Below are 18,391 nucleotides of genomic sequence, written 5' to 3'. Positions count from 1 at the left end.
TGGCACAGACACAGGGCCTGTCCCGGGCTGGAGAGGGGGGCGGGCGCGGGCTCTGAATGGCCCTTGTTTATGGGGGTCCCTGTGGGCGGGCGGGACAGCGGCGTGAATAGGAGCCAGTGAGCGGAGATGGCGTTATGAGAGGCAGGGGGTGATTGAAATGCAGCTCAGGCTCTGTGGAGATGCAAGGCCGTGCCAGCTGTGCCCGGGCCCAGAGACACGGGCACAGCGCTACGGCACAGAGCGCAGCTTACTCATCAGAATGTGTCCAAGGAAAGAGGAAGCTTTCACAAGATCAACTGTTTCTCAAGAGAGGACAAAAGACACTTCCTCATCACCGGCAACAAACCACCACACTCACAGTGTACAATAACAGGCTACAGCTGGACCAGGGCTGTCAAAAAGATCCAAAAGCAGATACTAATCCATACTCAAACTAAATACTCGTTTGAGCAGGAATCAAGGCTAAAAAAAAGTCAGATTCAGAGGATGGAATAGAACCTTTCCTGAATGTTTTTAGAATGAACTTAAGCTGTAACAGAACAAATAGAAGAGCACATAGACTAGTTTACAATAGGAATGTAACAATATCCAACTCTCTCGGTGCAATATTATCACTATATGCATCTCACGGTACGATATTTACTGCGATATTTTGAAGAGGTGAATATAATAATGGAAAGGACACTTTTTTTGCTATTAAAATATCCTGATAGATTTTGGTGTGAATTATTACTGTCATAATCCCAAGAATTCAAGTCAAAAACATATTACTTTATGTTGTCTGCACTGAAATGAATCATGGGATATGTAGTTCTCAATGTTTATTAGTTTGTGCTACTATAAAACCTGCATTTAAGCAAAGAAACTTGTAATTTGATATATTTTGACAGCTCACGATATTATTGTGAGACTTTTGACGATACAATATCATGATATTTGGTTATTGTTACATCTCTAGTATACATCCAAGAAAGTACAGCAATTTAATGTTGAAAATCACATTCTTTTGTCTAATGAAGTCATTATTGTGATATTGGAATCAAGTATCGAGTCTGTTCCTTATAGTATCAAAATGAAGCTTGCAGTATTAGTGTGAAATATCATCCGTGTGTGGCTTTTCATTTTCCAGCTCTCTAGTTTGAGTCCATCTGAGCACCGCTTCGACACCATCTCACACATTTGAACTTTACATTCTCCACACTGTGCCCAGACCAGTGTCACTTCCTCTCGCCTCTGCTCTTTTCAGACCTCTGAATCAGCTGATCTGAGGCCAAATGTCCACAGCGTTGCTTCACGTGGAGCAGCGAGTGTGTTTAAGTCCACGGTGATAAGCGTGAGCTAGCACTGTCCGCTCTTAGGTCAGAACTTTTCTATGTCAGACGGTTCCAAATCACAAACAGTTCAGATCCACGTGATATGTTTTCATGTTTTTTGTTTTGTAAGATAGTACATGTGGTCAGTTTTTTTAAGTTTTACAATAGTTGTTTGTGAAGAAAAGTTGAAAAATACAGGAAGTAGCACAGAGTTTTAAAAATAGATGACAATAGTGACAATTTACGCACATGGAACACCTTTTTCAGATTGCTGCTGCATGTATCAACCCAAACCTCAATGTGAAATGTCACCAAATTGCCAAACGGAAAAAACAAGATATTTTAATCAAATCTCAAATCTTACTTTCATTATATGGGACCACCTAAGCTGTCAAACTTTAAATTCGCAATTCAACAATTCCTCCGTGAGCCTGCTCTAGTGACGGGAGCTCACTCTGGGTATCTGGGGCAGGATCCAGTCACTCCTCGCTGGTGTCTTGGGCTGCAGGTGCTGGGGAGGCGCTCAGGAAGCCTCTTGTTTTTGCGCAGATAAAGGGCTTTCAGGTTGTATCCGGGGCCGTAATCTCGCGCACACTTCCAGCTTTTGTTCCAGGGCCGGGGCCAGGGCTGAGGCCAGAGGAGAGCTGGGGGTCCGGGGGCCGATCGATGTCTCAGGACAGTGCCGATTCTGGGGCCGGAGCGGGTTCAGTCAGCGCTCGCGTGTGCTGCGTTCATCCAGAGAGCTGCTTCATTCCTCCATTATGAAAAAGTGTGGATCATTTCTCCCCCGGCCTCATCTATTTGCATTATTCAAGCTTTTAATTCCTAATTGCACTAAAGGTAACAGCAGTTTTATTCAAATTCACAGTTTGTTCTTCAGTCTGGCCTTCAGAATCTTCCATTTACTTCACATTTGCATTGATTGAAAAGTTGCCAATAAGATGTAACTTAGCACAACTTTTTCTATTTAACTGGTTAAAGGAGCAGGATGAAGCCTGCACTTAAGGTCTGAAAAAGTCTCATTCTCAGTTTATGGACTGACCAGGCCTCATGTGAAGCTCAGAACCTCCAGAAATCCCTCCCTGAGCTGCAGAGGCTGCACTAGCACTGACTCCTGATGCAGCAGGTGCTGGGGTTTAGGCACACAGCAAAAAGTGGAGAATCAAATTTCAGCATTTTCTCAGGGTTTATATGAGTCCAATCTGTTCTAGAGTTAATTTAACATTTCCAATTTAATTTGGAAACGTTCATTAAGTAAAACTGGACCAAATTTCCCATTTAACCCAAAATCAAGAGTTAGATTAACATTTTGAGAGTAAACAGAGAATACTTTGTTGAGTTATTCTGAAGTGTTTTATTTTGACACTTTATTTGAGTTAATTTAAGATGAAATTCTGTATAAAACTGGTTCAAACTGGTCTCTCTTGTAGGAGTTTGAAGTGGTGGGTGTGAGGAGTCAAATTAACACTAAGGGAAGTTGAATCTAGCAAATAGCCTCAATTTGAACCCCCATTTAACTTTCGAATACTTAAAATAAGACTTTTTGTGTTAAAACAACACTGAAATATTTTACCCTGAAATTTTAACCCTGGTGACCATTCAACTCAGAGAGAGATATTTTAGGTTTAAACCGACTGATTCTGAATAAAAATAAATCCACATTAGCACTGTCACCTGTGAGAGTTTTTGAGCATGTTTACGTCGTGTCTGGAGACACAGGTCGTGTTTATGGAGTTTAACATTCTTAATCTTCCTCATACATACAGTTCCTTTAACAAAATACATTCTATTCTTATTCTTCTCATTCTGGACGAGCAGACACGCCCACAGGAGGCTCCTGCCCTCGGCCCTGTCCTCCTCCTGCGCCGGTGCCCCCCTTACACTTGTCAGGTGTTATTTATGAGCACTGGGGAGTTTGCTGCATGCCTGGCGCACCTGCTGGTCCCGGAGAACCCGAGCCAAGGCAGCTGCCGTTCAGGGACAGAGACACACAGACAGGACTTCTGTAAAGGACGAGAGACAATGGAGCGTCCAGGAGAGGGGACAGAGGGGACAGAGGGACGGGCAGGAGGAGTGTCCAGGGGAGGGGCTCTGCTCAGGACAAGAATGAGCCAAGGTTAAGGTGTAAACTTTACTGCGATTGTCCCAAAAGGGTTTCATTAAAATGACTTGTGGCTGCACTGAAATGAACCATGGGTAATGTAGTTTCCTCTCCTTGCAATAAAGTCAAAAGTAAGTAGCTACTGCTGCTGTCACACATTTCAAACTGGATGTAAATACAAAAGGAAAGGCACAATACTTAATATCAGTTTCAATTCTGCAACACCATGACAGTAGAATATAATTTTCTACAGAAAACAGGAGTGTCTTTAAGATTACCACGTGGTCACACATTTTGGTGGAGATCAAAAAATTATGAAAACTATTCCACAAATTGATCCTCACTTGTTGAAATGAGCTTCTAGTTTGGATCCTAGTATTTAATATCAGGCTACTACTGTCGACAACTCTGAATACAACCAAGTCAGCAAGAATCAAACACTGCCCCATGTCCCGCCCCGTCCCCTGTCTCTGCTACATCCCTGTCTCTGCTTCGTCCCTGTCGGCGCTGTCTCTGAGGACGTGAGGTGACATCAGACTGGAGTAGCGCTCTGTGTGTTTGTGCTCTGGCCCCTCTCCAGCCTGTTATGATGGCCGTATTGATTTTCCTCTCCATAGCACACGGGGACGATAATGGCTCTCCTGGGGGCATCTGTATTCGCGTGCCCCGCCTAGGCCCCCGTCCCCTCGGCCGACGCGTTTCCTAGCCCAGGCCCGGAGTGAGCGAGGAGCGCCGGGGTAAAGGCCTGACTCACCGTGTTTGTTAGTCACGGTGAGAGACGCGGCTTTGTCAACACGCGTAAACGTCCCAGCAGGATTAATGAGAGAGGAGCGGTCGGGGAGGGGACACTGTTGGGGGAGGTGGGGGGCACGTCGCCCCGTTTACCCGTCCTGACCCCTGCCGGCCAAACACCCACACATGTGCACACTTGGAGCAGTTACAGTGTGATACGTGGAGCTAACGGCGTGTTACGTAAAGCGCCTACATCAATTACATAATGCCTGCTACATTATTCACAATATATTTGAGTTTAGTCAGAGCTAACGCGACCGAACGCTCATTTCAACCCATATCTGTACGAATGTTTCTCACTTGGCTCTTTTGTTGTTGTCTCTCTTGAGTCACGCGTCCTTCGCCAATCACAACTCAGGCTGAACCATTCGGAGAAAGATCGAATTGCGTTTTTTGTCTGACAAGTATTGTGAAAAGATTTGTCATTTATGTTTTAATAGGATTCTGTTCACGTTTCGCTTCCAGGACTGACACTAAAAACAAGAATCGCATTTCAGGACGTACTGATCTAAACTACAGGGTTAGAAGTTTTTAAGCAGAATAACTCAAGATGTTTTGTTGTTTGTGGAGGAAATTATGGTTCTTTAAAAATGACAACCTTTAAGATCGGCTTTTCAAATGGCCGTTTTGATTCGATTACAATTAAACTCGCAGCTCTAATCACAAGAAATCTAAAAAAACTTACACGTACATTGTGGAACTTCTTGTTGGAGGTCCGTCACCTGCTTGTTTCTATGGAGATGTCATTGCTATGCCTGGAATGTTCCACAATATGACTTTAAACAGCTCTACTTCATACTATAGATGGTTTTATAGCTCAAAAATACATAGAAAAACCAACATTCTGACTATGAATGGGGTTGCCTTCCACAGATCTGACCTGTAACTTGGTCTGGTTTGGTCTCCATGAAGCAATGTCATCTCCAGAAGAGACGGAGAAAAGCATTTGAAGAACTCTCTATCAGAAAAGTTACACAATGCGCCTTTAACTGTCAGTCATTTCAGTCAAACAACCAGGTGGAGCAGTTTCAACGAGGCTAAAAACATTCGCTGCTTTCGACCTGTCAGACTTTGTAGTGACGCAACGTGAGCCACAACAGGCCAGTAAAATGCCCGAACCGAATTAAGAGAATGAGTCGTCAATATCTGTCCTCTCCTAAGTGAACGTATGGATTAAAACAAAGCACTTCCTGGAAAAGGAGGGTACTGCCTTGTGACATCAGCAGGTGGGACACACTTTTGGGTTTGTGGGGGGACATGGTCTGAAATAGCAGCACTACTCAAAGACGCGGAATAAAACTAGACTTTTCTACGAGGCAACAAAACCTGTGTATCGTTCGTTCATTCGTTTTTCAAAATAAAACCAAAAAGACAACCAATTTTCTTCATTGTTTGTCTCCAAAACCAAAATTAGAAAACTGATAACGTCCGTTTCCCGTTTCCGTGACTTAAACTGTCATGCCAGACTTTTGCACCGCATATGGACTAAACCAGGACTAAACCAGGACTAAACCAGGACTGAACCGGGACTGAACCGGGACTGAACCGGGACTGAACCACGACTGAATTGGATGAAACAGCCTTTATCCGTTTTTTCTATTACTCATTTAAATACAAAATCGAAAACAGAAAAATTTTCTATTTTTTCATTTTGGTTTTGAAGACAAATAGTGAAGAAAATAGTTGTTTTTTTTTGCTTTATTTTTGTTTTATTTTGAAAATCAAATGAACGAATGATACACGGATTCAACAACTCAACATAAAATAAAATACGTCGGTAAAGTGAAGCTGCTGAACCTCCTTTAAACCCGGGCTAAGACACATATTAAGACAGAGTACCTGCTTTTTACTTTCTTGAAAATCATTAAAACTGTTTGCAATGGCCCAAAACACATTCCCCACTTTTTTAACTCGTTCTGAGCATTCTAATTACTCACCGCGATGTATTTATAAGCCCTTTTCACAACTTTAAGAGACCAGAGCGGAGTTTTGTAGTCATAGTAATGCTAAAAACAACTAGCATGCAAATACACTTCCTGCACACTGTATTAGTAGATGCAGACAGAACACAGTGGTCTCATTTGACCTAAAGAGCTGCTTTCACAATATTTCTGTACTGAGGCAAAATGAATTTCTGTTTATTACCTAAAAACTGGATATAACTGGTTTAAATGTCACTTGTCAGAGCTACAGTTCTCAGACTTGAGCTAAAATTCTAACCTTGGACTTTCTAATCCACTAAGCTCTCGCCGTGCCTGGTCTTTGTCCACTCCCTGTCCTCCCGTCTCGTCGCAGGTGTCCGCGGTACCTTGTTTAAAATTGCGTGTTGCCATGCACTTTTAATCATGTGTTTGCCCGTGTCTCCGCCCTGCTCTTCTGTGGGACTTTTAATGAAAAAGTCTGAGGGACAAAAGCCGAGGGCAGAGCAGAGAGGGGCTCTGTTTGGGCTCAGAACTCATCAGCCGTCTCCCACCACCACTTTCACCGAGCACACAATAACATCACTGTTAGCCTCAGAAGAAAGAGGGGATAGCAATATTATAAAGACAACTCTGTACGTGAAGTGAAGTTCATTTAAGACGTTTCCATTCTGCAAATATGAGTCCAGTCCAGATAAGTACAACAAGATAATAGTTAACAATAGTTTTTTGGCTTAACAGTTATCGCAGTTACATTTTACACTTTACACTTTTTTGTTCACCAGCAGAGATTCAAATCATTTTTATCACCTGAACATATTACAGCACTAACTTGTGTTTTATTTTAATTTGTTTTTAACTAAACTAGACTAAACTAAAAGCCTGGATGGACCTTACTGTGAGCAGGCTTACATCTCCACAAATACATGGAAATACAGTTCTTTTGGCGAGAATATTCCACAGTTGCCACATTTACATGATAATTATGATAAAAATTAATTACGCTTTAAAAAGTCCATGTAAACACTTAATTCCTAATGAAAATTATTATTCGGAATTAAACTTAATTCTGAAGTAAGTGGGTGGTTTATTTCGATTTAAAAGCCAAATTAATGTATTCCTGGATCATTTTTCACGTTTATTCTTGTTAAAAATAATGTCTGTAGTTCAGTTCATGCTCGTTGTGTCGCCCTTTTGACGCGATCCGGACGATCCGGCTCCACCAGTCCTGTCTTCGGACTTTCCTCCACGTCTCTTTGGATTTGTGAGCGGGATGTGGGAGTGGGCTGAGGTAGAGCAGCCTCACACTCACTTTGTCTTCTTCCTCCTTCTCCGACACTCTTCCCTTCTCCTCCTCAGCTGACAGACGTAAATCGTGATGAGACAATTCTCCAGCTGCTGCACAATTATCATCGGAACCACTGCAGGGAAAAGTGTGGATCATGTTTGTGTCCGTGGTGTAACGACAAACTGAGATGACAGAAAAGCCAGTAGCAGCTAAAGTGTGTGTTTTCTTCTGGTCGATGTAAATATGTTGGTGTCTCTGTCCAATCCCCACCCTGAGACGTTCAGCAGAATTAAATAAAGACGATTTAACGAGAATTATTATTTCCATGTAAATTTGCTTAATTCAGAACAGTTCATTTGGAATTTAAACATATCACCATATCAGTCGATATTAATCATGTAAACGTGGTCAGTGTGGCATAAAGCTCATATCATATCTCCTTGGAGAATGTTCAAAAATATGTTTTTAACTGTATATTTCTATGGGGTCAAGTCTGTGATGTGCCACCTGCAGAAAGTGACCCAGTGTTGCTTTAAAAATGGTCTTACGCTGGCAGCTTGTGTTATGACAAACCCTGTTGAACATATGACTCGCCTTGTTGACCGTTTAACCACAACACTTCATATTGTGACTCCGGCTCTAATCACTGCTGTCCTGGAGCCAGCCCAGCTCCAAAACAAACAAACATGGCCGCTAATGAGTGGTGTGGCGTTGCCGTCAATGAAAGCCCACGCTCCACCGCCCCGCTCTGCTCCGGCGGACACACGGAGGGGGGAGGGGGGGCGCAGATTTACCAAAACACACCGGGCCCGCGCCGGGTTGCGACTGTAAACTACTCGAGTGGCAGGGGACAGGTGCGCCCGCCAGGGTCAGAGGTCACACGCTGTCCCATAATCTCACTGGAAAAACAAACAGCAAGATCTTTACTGCGCTACGTACAAGTCTGGTGTTAAGGGAAATTCAATTAAAGCTCAAGTATGTAACTTTCTGGCCAGTCACCTTTATGATTCCATGGAAACAGAAAGTTAAAACCACACTGGCCAAAGTAACAATATTTCCATGGAAACAAGCAGGAGCAGGTCAGCAGAAGTCAGGTTTGTGGAAATGCAAGCTCACTCACGGTAAGACGCATATTTTTCAGTGCATTAAACACAAACAAAATGAAAAACACAAACAACAACAAAACATTTTCAGTAATAATAGAAAAGGTTCCCTCAGCAGTCCGTGTCTCATGTGCCTGTTGCACTGACACTGATGCTGCTTCATGTCTTCCTCACACTTTAAAGACGAGTGAGGAGGAGGAGGAGGAGGAGGAGGGGGAGGAGGAGGAGGAGGGGAGGAGGGGCAGCGCATTCAGTGTGGGGTGTGTGGTGTGTGGTGTGTGTGGGGGGGGTGGTGTGTGGTGGGGGGTGTGGTGTGTGGTGGGGGGTGTGGTGTGTGGTGGTGTGTGGTGGGGGTGTGTGGTGTGTGGTGGGGGGTGAGGGTCTTGATTGGGGGGCACTGGTCTCCGCGGTGACGGTTGTGCTAGTTCAGCTCTGTGCTTGGTGTGCGTCCCACTGCCCGGGCCTGTCCCTGTGTTACCCCCTGCCCCCGTAACCCCTCTGCCCCCTGCCCCTCTCCTCTGCCCCCTGCCCCCCCGCCCCCTGCCCCTCTCCTCTGCCCCCCCGCCCCCCTGCCCCTCTCCTCTGGCCTGCCTGTGCTCTGTGCTCGTCCTGTTTGTCCGGCGCGGCGCTGGCGGTTTAAGGCCCCAGTGCTTTGTCCTGTGGGGCAGATGGGGCGCTCCCGGTCAGGGGGGGTCTGGCCTGCTGTGCCAAATGAAGCCTGCAGCGACATTAGCCACAGCACAGTGGACAGCGCGCTAAGCTAACGGCCGGGCCCCGGCAGAGCCTGGACTCGGGGCCCGCGTTCGGAGGAGCCGCCGGGGCCTTGAGGACGTGCGGGCGGCGTGAGAGAGGGATTTCATGAATTCTGTGAACGTTCCACAGATTCCTCCCTCGCTGGGACCTTTGGGAGAAGAATGGGTCGTATGCAAATGGTGCGCCCAGTATGGAGGAGCCGGTTCCCACAAGCCCGGTGTGAAAGGGCCCTCCCTCCCCTCCCTCCCCGGGCCGGGAGCCTCAATGGGCCTTTTCTTCCGCCGCTGCAGAGGATGAGGTAGAGCAGGCCAACTGCAAAGGTAACTAGGCTCTTTCTCACTAAAGCCCCACACACAATGCAGTATTTAAGCATTCAGCCTCACACGGCCCAATAAAGCACATCCCTGCACAGTTAAGGGGGTTACTGAAACTGACTCGGCTTTAACTGCACCTTTTTATAGGCTAATGTCCCTGCCTCCATGGGAGCTAATCATTAAGCTGCTTTAGTGTTAGCCCAGCTCGTACATCACATCATTTGAATTCTGCCCCATGGTCGCACCGGGACAGGCCTCTGCACACACACACACACACACACACACACAGTCTCACACACACACACAGACACACACACACTCACACAGACAACCAGATACACACACACACATTCACACAGACACACAGAGACACCCACTCACACACACACACAACCAGACGCACACACACACAGACACAGACTCACACTCACACAGACACAAACCCACAGAGACACACATAGACACAGACACATGCACACACACAGACATACATAGACATAGACACAGACACACAGACACACAGACACACAGACACACATAGACACACACACACACACGGGACAATGGGGCTCCGCTGGGAACTGCGCTCCCTCTGACACTTCGCTCAGGTCGTCACGTCTGCCTTTATTATGTATAAAAGACACATACTTAACGCTTCATGAAGTTTATCTGTGTGATTATAACTTAATAACAACTTAACAACAACGAAGGACAGTCCTGATAAATGAAAGTGTCCATACTGCTCTACACACAACATAACTCTACCTGCCCAGACCCTCGCCAAGGCACTGAACCACCACCAACACATACACAAATAAAGCCCTCATACTGATCGATTGCAAATTTTAATTTCTTTTTGTTTGTTTGTTTGTTTTATTGAACAAATTTAAATGTCTTGAGGACTGGCTGCTGACCTCTGCTTTTAGACCACCCTGTTTAATTACTGACAATTACAAATGAAAGAATCTGATTAAAATAAGATGAATTGCGCAGCCCCATTTTCAATTTCAGATGGTTCACCTTTGACCCTTGAGCTAAAACAACCCTAACCCCTAATCATATTTCAACTTCTCAACTATAATCAGAGTTTTTAGAGAAATTGTACTTTTCTACGGCACTTTTATGACTACTTGAGTGATATTTTTATTGAAATAACAGCACTTTTACTTGAGTACATGTTATAGTTTATAGTCCTTTTCCCATCTCTTAATTGAGTAGTAGTTCTTCTCAAATACTTTTTTTTTCTTACTTGAGTTATTTCTTGGACGACAACTTTGCAATTCTAGTTGAGTAATATTATTTTGAAGTAATGTTACACTTACTTCAGAACAATTTTTGGCTCCTCTACCCGTCTGACTAATGAACTTTCATGCAAAACTTGATTAAAATCCATTACTTTAGAGTCCTCTTCCTTGTATCAGACCAAACCAGTGTGTGTGTGTATAAGTTGTGTGTTTGTTGTAGCTGCTGTCTCTTCACAGTGACACTTCTCAGTATTTGGCACCTTCCCTCCAAGTGGCGCTCCCAGATACGAGCCGAGCAGCTGGCATGTGCGCTCCGGCCTCTCCGTCTGCCTCCCCTCACTCGTCACCTGTTGTAAATCTCTTCTTTTGGTCACCTCTCCTCTACCCCAATCTGTCCGTCGCACCGTCCCCCGCCCCTCTCCCCGGACTCTACAGGGGCACTACCCACGGTGGAGAGGCGGAGGGAGGGGGGCAGAGAAAAGAAGAAGAGCCACCGCGGCCCCTCCCCTGTTCTTCCTCATTGAGCGGGCCTTAAACGCAAACACAATTGGACACGCCGGCGGACGCACAATGGGGCGGGGGCGCGGGGGGGAAAGTGAAGTCATACTCTGGGACACGCATGGGCGCCCGGGTCAGGGGGCAAGCGGACAGAAGCTGCAGCTATAAGCCTGATGCCACAACGGATTCTGAAGTGAGATATACTGGTTCATGAAACAATCACGAGAAGCGGCGATACTGAAACTACGGCTGACAAAAAGTAGAGAAATATATCAGATAGTAATCCATCCTCAAACTAGTAAACTCGAAATACTCACTGAGCAGGTATCGATCCTTAAACTAGTCACATTCACAGGACAGAACTGAACTTTTCTTGAATAGCTTTAGAACAGGGATGTAAAAATAACCGAAAACCGAATCGTGATATCATATCGTCAAAGTTCTCGCAATGACATCATGGACCATCACAATATATCGAATCACAAGTTCTTTTGATTAAATGAAGAGTTATGGTGCAGCAATAACTAAAAAAGACAGAGGGAACTACATAGACCATGATCCTTTGCTATATTTCAGTGCAGACGACAAGAAGAAATAACAGTTCTAATACTTTTAAGTCTTAGTTCTTTGGGTTAAGTCTTGTCAAGGCACAATATCGCAAATAAATATCGTACCGAGAGATTTGGATATTGTTACATCCGTAATCGTGAGACTCTCCACCATATTGTGAGCTTTCCCACGATATCGCAATAAATAATGTACCGTGAGGTTTATACCGTGACGATATCGTATCGTGAGACTTGGATATCGTTATCCCCCTACTTTAGAACGATCTTGGAATGGACCACGGAGAGATTTACACACAAATATAAGGCCTCACTGAAAAAAGCTTGGCGAAAATGCAAGATATAAACACTTAAATGTATCAGAAAATGACTTAAAAGTAGTGAAATGATCTGTCCATGCAGCAAGATCATTTTACTTGACAAGTTATCTTAAATTAAACAACCTCCAGAAGCAGTCTCTGGTCTAGTAAGTCGATAATAAATCTGAAAACAAGATGATTAAACTGACATAAGTTTTAAAATCTTGGCCAGATCAGAAAAAATGGAAATATAAAGGAAAGCGCTACCATTTCATGTTGAAAACCACATTCTATTGTCTAAAGAAAGACTGTTTTTTGACATAATAGTGGTATCGGAATCAGTATTGAGTATCAATTCTATTCCTAAGTGTTGAAATTGTAATATCGCGACAGCACTAAACAACTAACTCAACCCCAACTGCACAAATTCTATGGTACTACAAAAAAACACAAGATGCCCCAAAAAATGTTCTTCCGTCTTAACGATAAGTTGGTGTAGTAATTATCGTGGACTTAGCCATAGCTACTCTGCCTCCAGTCCCGGCGCTTTAAACAGGGAGCCCGTGTTTGTCCGGGTTGGGTGGCAGGAGTAGGAGGTGTTTTTCACAGTTCCTCTGGGCCTGGCACTTGACTGGGGGTTTGGTGAAAAGCTGTTGTTGAGATAAATGAAAAGTTTCCTCTGCGGCTCCTCACAACAGGCCCGGCATTTAAATGTAAACAGATGGTTTTAAAGCAGCGCCCTGGCATGTCCCCGCCTCCGCCCGGGCTCCCGCTACAGCACAACACCGCAGAGGTCCATGTATGTGTCACCGCGCCGTTTGTCATGGTGCACGCCCGCTACGCGACGGGGACCACTCTGCTGTCGGGACGAGAGCTCAGAGGACTCGCAAAACAAACTCCACACATCAGTCACTGGAGTTAGTCTGGTATAAAAGATCTATTTGAAACTGTGTCATCTTGTTTTACGGTTCAGTTGTGTAAGAAGTATCGGATATGATCTAATCTCAAGAAATAAATACAAGACAACAACACAAAGTTCTTCATCCACTGTGTTTTCCAAGTCTTATGTGACAAAGGCTTTGAAAGGATTTTGTAACAGTTTGATTAAAAAAACTGAAAGCCCAGTTTGTTCTTGGTAGTCTGTTCAACAAAAATAATGTGATTAAGATCTGCAAATTGGGACAGTCAGACATACCGGTCATGCACGTAATAATTCTAATTCATTAATTGATGGTAATGGTAACTGATGTGCAACTAGTGGCTAATTTTTCGCTTAAATAATCAGCAAAATCCTGTTGATGATGTAACTAGTTAGATTTTGGTCAGACAAATCATCAAAAGTCACTTTTTTCAACTAATAATTAAAGTCCATGTGATCGTATTGACGTGGCGGATGTAATCAGTATCGGACGATCAAAAATGTAGATCATCGTATCGATAATCGGCCTAAAAAATCCTTATTGGACCACCTCTACTAGAACGTATATTTTTACTTAAGTTAACGTGTCAAAAAGTAAACAAAAGGAGTAACAAAAACTGAAAAATGGGGAAAAAAATTTGTAGCTTTTCTTGATGTCAGTGTAAATTGTTTTAAATTAGTTTAGTAAATGATAAAGTTTCAGTATTAGACACAGACATTAGTGTAGAAATCCTTTATCAAATACTGTAATGTTTGTTTGACTCGAGGTATGGTTTCATCTCTTTGCGTGGATGTTTTGACAAATCAAAGTTGTTTCTGTCAAAGTTGAGAACATCACTGCGTTACACAGTCTTTGTCCAGTTTAAATGCAGAGGGATATTCAGGAGGAGTAGTCACAAACCGTGACTTTGTTAACAGTTTAATGTCTCACATTAAAGCTCAGCATGTAGCAGAGGCGCTTCACTGTTTCCAGCGTGGATGACTCTGTTCACTTCAATCACTCCACTTTTACCAGGTCTATAAACATGCTCTTTAACACGGTGACTGCGCCGAGTGCCAGACCCGCACCCAATCTCCACATGGGAGTAAGGCTGGTATTATTAAGGAGTTGCCGATACGATACATAGGCCACGATATCCATATCTCGATACAACGCACTTTCAGTTCAAATCGATTCGATACAGTTCAATAAAAATAAAGTCTAAATCATGGCTGTGATACTAAAAGTCTTTATGAAACCACTTCTTGTGCAAAGTTCACATGAAACACAAACATTTTAATCAACAAAACTGTGAAAATGCCAAATGTGATGCATGAACAAGTTTCCTTTCTCTGAACAAACAACAAAACTGTAGCTCTGTAACAAACTAATTCAGTAAAATATACCAAAAAATACTCTTGGCGATATGTCGGTACTCACATTAAACGATACGATATATTGATATTTTTGCACACCATTACTCAAGACTGCACTCAAAGATATGGATGAAAAATTTGATCTCATATAATTTTTTTGATAAGAATTGCGATTAAAATGGTGATTTATGTTTTAATGATGGGATTTTGTCAAAGTGTCACACAAAAAGACTGAAATCTGAACTGACAAACTAACACAAGAGTCACATTTGAGAACATGTTTAAGTACAGATCTAAAAACAGCCTTTGGGATTTACTAATTGTGTCCATTTAAATAGTGATTTCAATACGACTGCGATTACTCAGTCCTGCTTAAAGGTACAGTGTGTAACTTTCTGGAGGTGGCACGTCTCCTGAAACACAGTTGAAACCATCCTCCTGAACATTCTCCATGGACAAAGATAAGTTTAATGGCATAATGTGGGGGATTATAGCAAAAGAAACAACATTTATTAAGCAGTCAGAGGCCGGGCCAAGTAAGAGTCAGGTTTGTGGAGATGCAAGCCAGCTCACAACAAGGATGCGCGTATTTCAAAGCTTTTTGCTGCAATAAAACAAAAACAAAAATGGAAAAAAGCTCTATTCTTTGGCTAAAAAGTTACATAGTGAGTGTTTAAAGTGACTCGTTCTCATCAGGTACACCCAAAGTTGTCCTCGCGCTGTTTATTTTGGCCCAGAATGTTAAAGCGGCGTGCATTCCTGTATTCCCAAATTGCTGTGTTGGATTACCATGGCTGCTGCGGAGGAGCGGGGGAGCGGGCCGGAGGGGAGGGGAGGGCAGCAGGGGGGTGTACGTGGGGGGTGCGCGGGGGGGAGGGGGCGCAGTGTCCCAGAGTATCCCAGCGATTGCAAACACCTGTCGTCCGGCGGGCTGTTAACACCTCCCTGTTTACAGCGTGGAATGGAGAGCGCCCAGTGCCCGGCTCTGCTTACCCCGCCGCCCCCGCACCATACACCAACTTTAAAAGCAATTACAAGATTTGACGGATAATATTATACTTTATTATTAAACTGATATGGACGATGACTTAAAGGAAACTGATACGAGCCAAGAATGATTTAACTCTTTGTACCCTCCCACTGCTCCAGAATATTAGTATTTTAAGACTATAAGTGTAGACGTGCCAACTTTAGTATGAGCTGAAGTTTGACATGTGAATAACGACTTACTATACATTAATACTGTCTAGAAATATTCAACCCTTTGTATTTCTGACAATCCTACTACTACAAAATGTTAGTACTCACATAGTGAACATACCAACTTTAATATGAGCTGATGTTTGAGTATTCCAGTGTGTTAAATTGTAATTATTACATAATATAAAACTAAAAACAAAGCTAAGCTACATTGTATATACAGGTATATTACTGCGTTATCCTTGGGTTTCAAAATAAAGAGAAGTTTGGACCGTTGCCATAGTGATTAACGATTTAAAACTTCATATTATATCTTTTAAATTGGAAAAGTGCTGAAAATGTTGCATATACGACCATAAATAGTTCAAATATGTACTGCAGAGTCAGATAAAGAAAGTAAAAGTACATTTCTTAAGTTAAAAATAAGAATATTTGTTAAAAAGCATAATTTCAAATCACAAAATAGTCCAAAAACATCAACAAACTTAGTAAAACTTTCGACAAAACACTTTATTTCAGCTGCTTTAATCCACATGTTTGAATCCACATCTTAGAATAAAGCCCAAACTAGCCACAGCACTTTCTCCCAGCATTTGCATGATCCCTGTGAAAAGCGAGGAAACGTAACCCTAAACACGCCAAAACCGAATGCAAATGAGCAGCGCGCATCTGTCAGGACGTGGGAAGTCACTTTAAATATCAATACCAGCGGGCCATTAGTACCAAATCGCTAAGAAACCCCGTCAAAGTGCTCGGAGCGTGACAGCAGAACCGTTATCTAAGGTGTGTCCTCCTCGCATTCTCCGGAGCGCAGCGCACGGGGTGAGGTAACAGCGCTATCGACCGAAAAACCCCTCCGTCAGGTTGGCTAAGCACATTTACGCAGCGCCACGGTAACAGAAAGTCCGCCCGTTCGCGTAGTCCTCCCACGAATTCTTGTTTTGAGCAACACTCCTAAACAACATCTCTGGCAACGCGAGCATTTCCTGAGCAACAAGCAAAAAAATCTAAATATGGGACTGTGTGAGCTGGGTAAAGAAAGAGGGAGAGGGGGAGAGAGAGGAAAGCGGAACAAGCACACAGAACGCGATGCGAATTGAAAGAGTGCTTAACAAACACAAGACGGCGAAGAGAGAGAGAGGGGAGTCCGTGCATGCACCACCGAGCGTCCGAGCCGTGTCCTCCCCGGCCCCGCTCCTCCGCAGACAGGCAGGCAGGCAGGCAGGAGGAGTCCCCCCGGCATGGCACACACACACACACACACGCTTGGCCAGGATCCGCTCTCCTTATACGGGCTGCGCTCCCTCGTCCTCCGGAACCTCACTTGCCCCATCCGTGTTTTATCAGGCGTTCTGTCCTGATCCGCAGATTTCCGACCTCGCTTTATCGCTAAACCCCACTCCTAAACCCAACGCGTGCGGAGCGACACACGGGCAAAACGCGATAATAACTTTGGAGCAGTAAAAACAGAACGAACCCGAGCTTATATTTGCGTCCCTTTCGCCGTATTCCTCTTCCAAACAGGATTTCGTTTGTGAAAATTACGCAAAAATATATTTCTCTGCGCGTCCCCGGAGCAGCAACAGTGTTAAAGCTACCTGCCACGAGTGTCCACGCAAGAATAGCCTTTAGCCCCAGCGTAAAGAACAAACAAACGCGCTGCTGTCCAATCAACAAAACGATTAAATCATAAACGCGCGATAAAACAGCGTGAGATTCCAAACGCCAAACACTTTTATCCATAACAACACAAAGCAGCGAGGCTCATTCACTGAAACAAAAAAAACAGGTCCGAGTTTCAAAGCAGCCCCCCCAAACTGACCAAAATGTAAATAAATGATGGAAAAGTGTGTGGAAGTGGTGAAGCGGGCGCGGGGAGCCGGACAGCGGGCGCGGGGAGTCACGGTGCGGCGCGCTGAGCTAACGGTCCCTCGTGTGCGCGGAGGACCACTAGGCGGACAGGCACGGACCCAGGTATAAGCGTATAACGGTACACCACACGGGGCTGCCGCGACTTCACCGCACTTCCACTCACTAAAAACACACTTCCCGGCCGCCAAAGTTCTCGCGGAGAGAGCCGGGCGACCCCACGGCCCCCGCGAGCCTTCCCCCGGAGAAAAGCGGAGCGTCGAAGTAGTTTTACTCACCGTTGTTCCTCCGCGGGTTCGCCTGCTTTCTCCGCTTACACCTGGGGCCATCCGCCATGATCCTTTCGCTGTGTCTAAATGCTGCCGGAGAGTCACCTCCTCTCGCAGCCCATCTCCCCCTCCTGCGCTGCCCTCCCCTTTACCTCCCCTTCCCTGGCTGCACCTGGTTCACCGCACCGCCAGTAGTGGGCTAGATCCGCACGGAGGAGAGCCGGAGGAGAGCGAGCGGAGAGCGGGGGGGAGCGGAGAGGGGCTGCCCGCTCTCGGTACCGGCTCTGTCCCGCTGTGAGGTGCTTCTCCGGGCCGGGCCGAGCTCCGCGGGCCGGACCTGAGCACCTACAACACTTTTGCTAACACACAAACAAAGGTGTAGAGAAGTGAGCGCCTTTTGCGTCATGACGTCACGCACGGACCGCTTACCTCATTTTGTAGTTTTCGGCACAAACAGGAAGTGTAGGCTTACTTTAGCTAAAAGCAGGGATCTAAAAGTAGCTTTGAGCTGAACTTGGCAAACATTTATGATATCATAAATATACCTTAATACACTACATTTTCGTTTATTAATAAATGATTACCAAT

At 44.5% G+C, this 18,391-nt stretch overlaps 1 protein-coding gene across 1 annotated transcript in view; it reads right to left on the bottom strand.

Moving 5' to 3' along the window:
* Window positions 1–18,184, bottom strand: part of zeb1b (zinc finger E-box binding homeobox 1b) — a 137,099-nt gene extending 118,915 nt beyond the window's left edge. Inside the window, exon 1 of the mRNA XM_055150729.1 lies at window positions 17,813–18,184. Within this exon, the coding sequence (XP_055006704.1) occupies window positions 17,813–17,870 (58 nt within the window). The 5' untranslated portion in view covers window positions 17,871–18,184. The remainder of the gene's footprint in view (window positions 1–17,812) is intronic.
* Window positions 18,185–18,391: the final 207 nt, after the last annotated feature.

The sequence above is a fragment of the Boleophthalmus pectinirostris genome, unplaced genomic scaffold (assembly GCF_026225935.1).
Source record: "Boleophthalmus pectinirostris isolate CB_2022bp ecotype Guang Dong unplaced genomic scaffold, ASM2622593v1 HiC_scaffold_15, whole genome shotgun sequence".
Taxonomy (NCBI): domain Eukaryota; kingdom Metazoa; phylum Chordata; class Actinopteri; order Gobiiformes; family Gobiidae; genus Boleophthalmus; species Boleophthalmus pectinirostris.
This window is presented reverse-complemented; position numbering and strand designations above follow the sequence as displayed.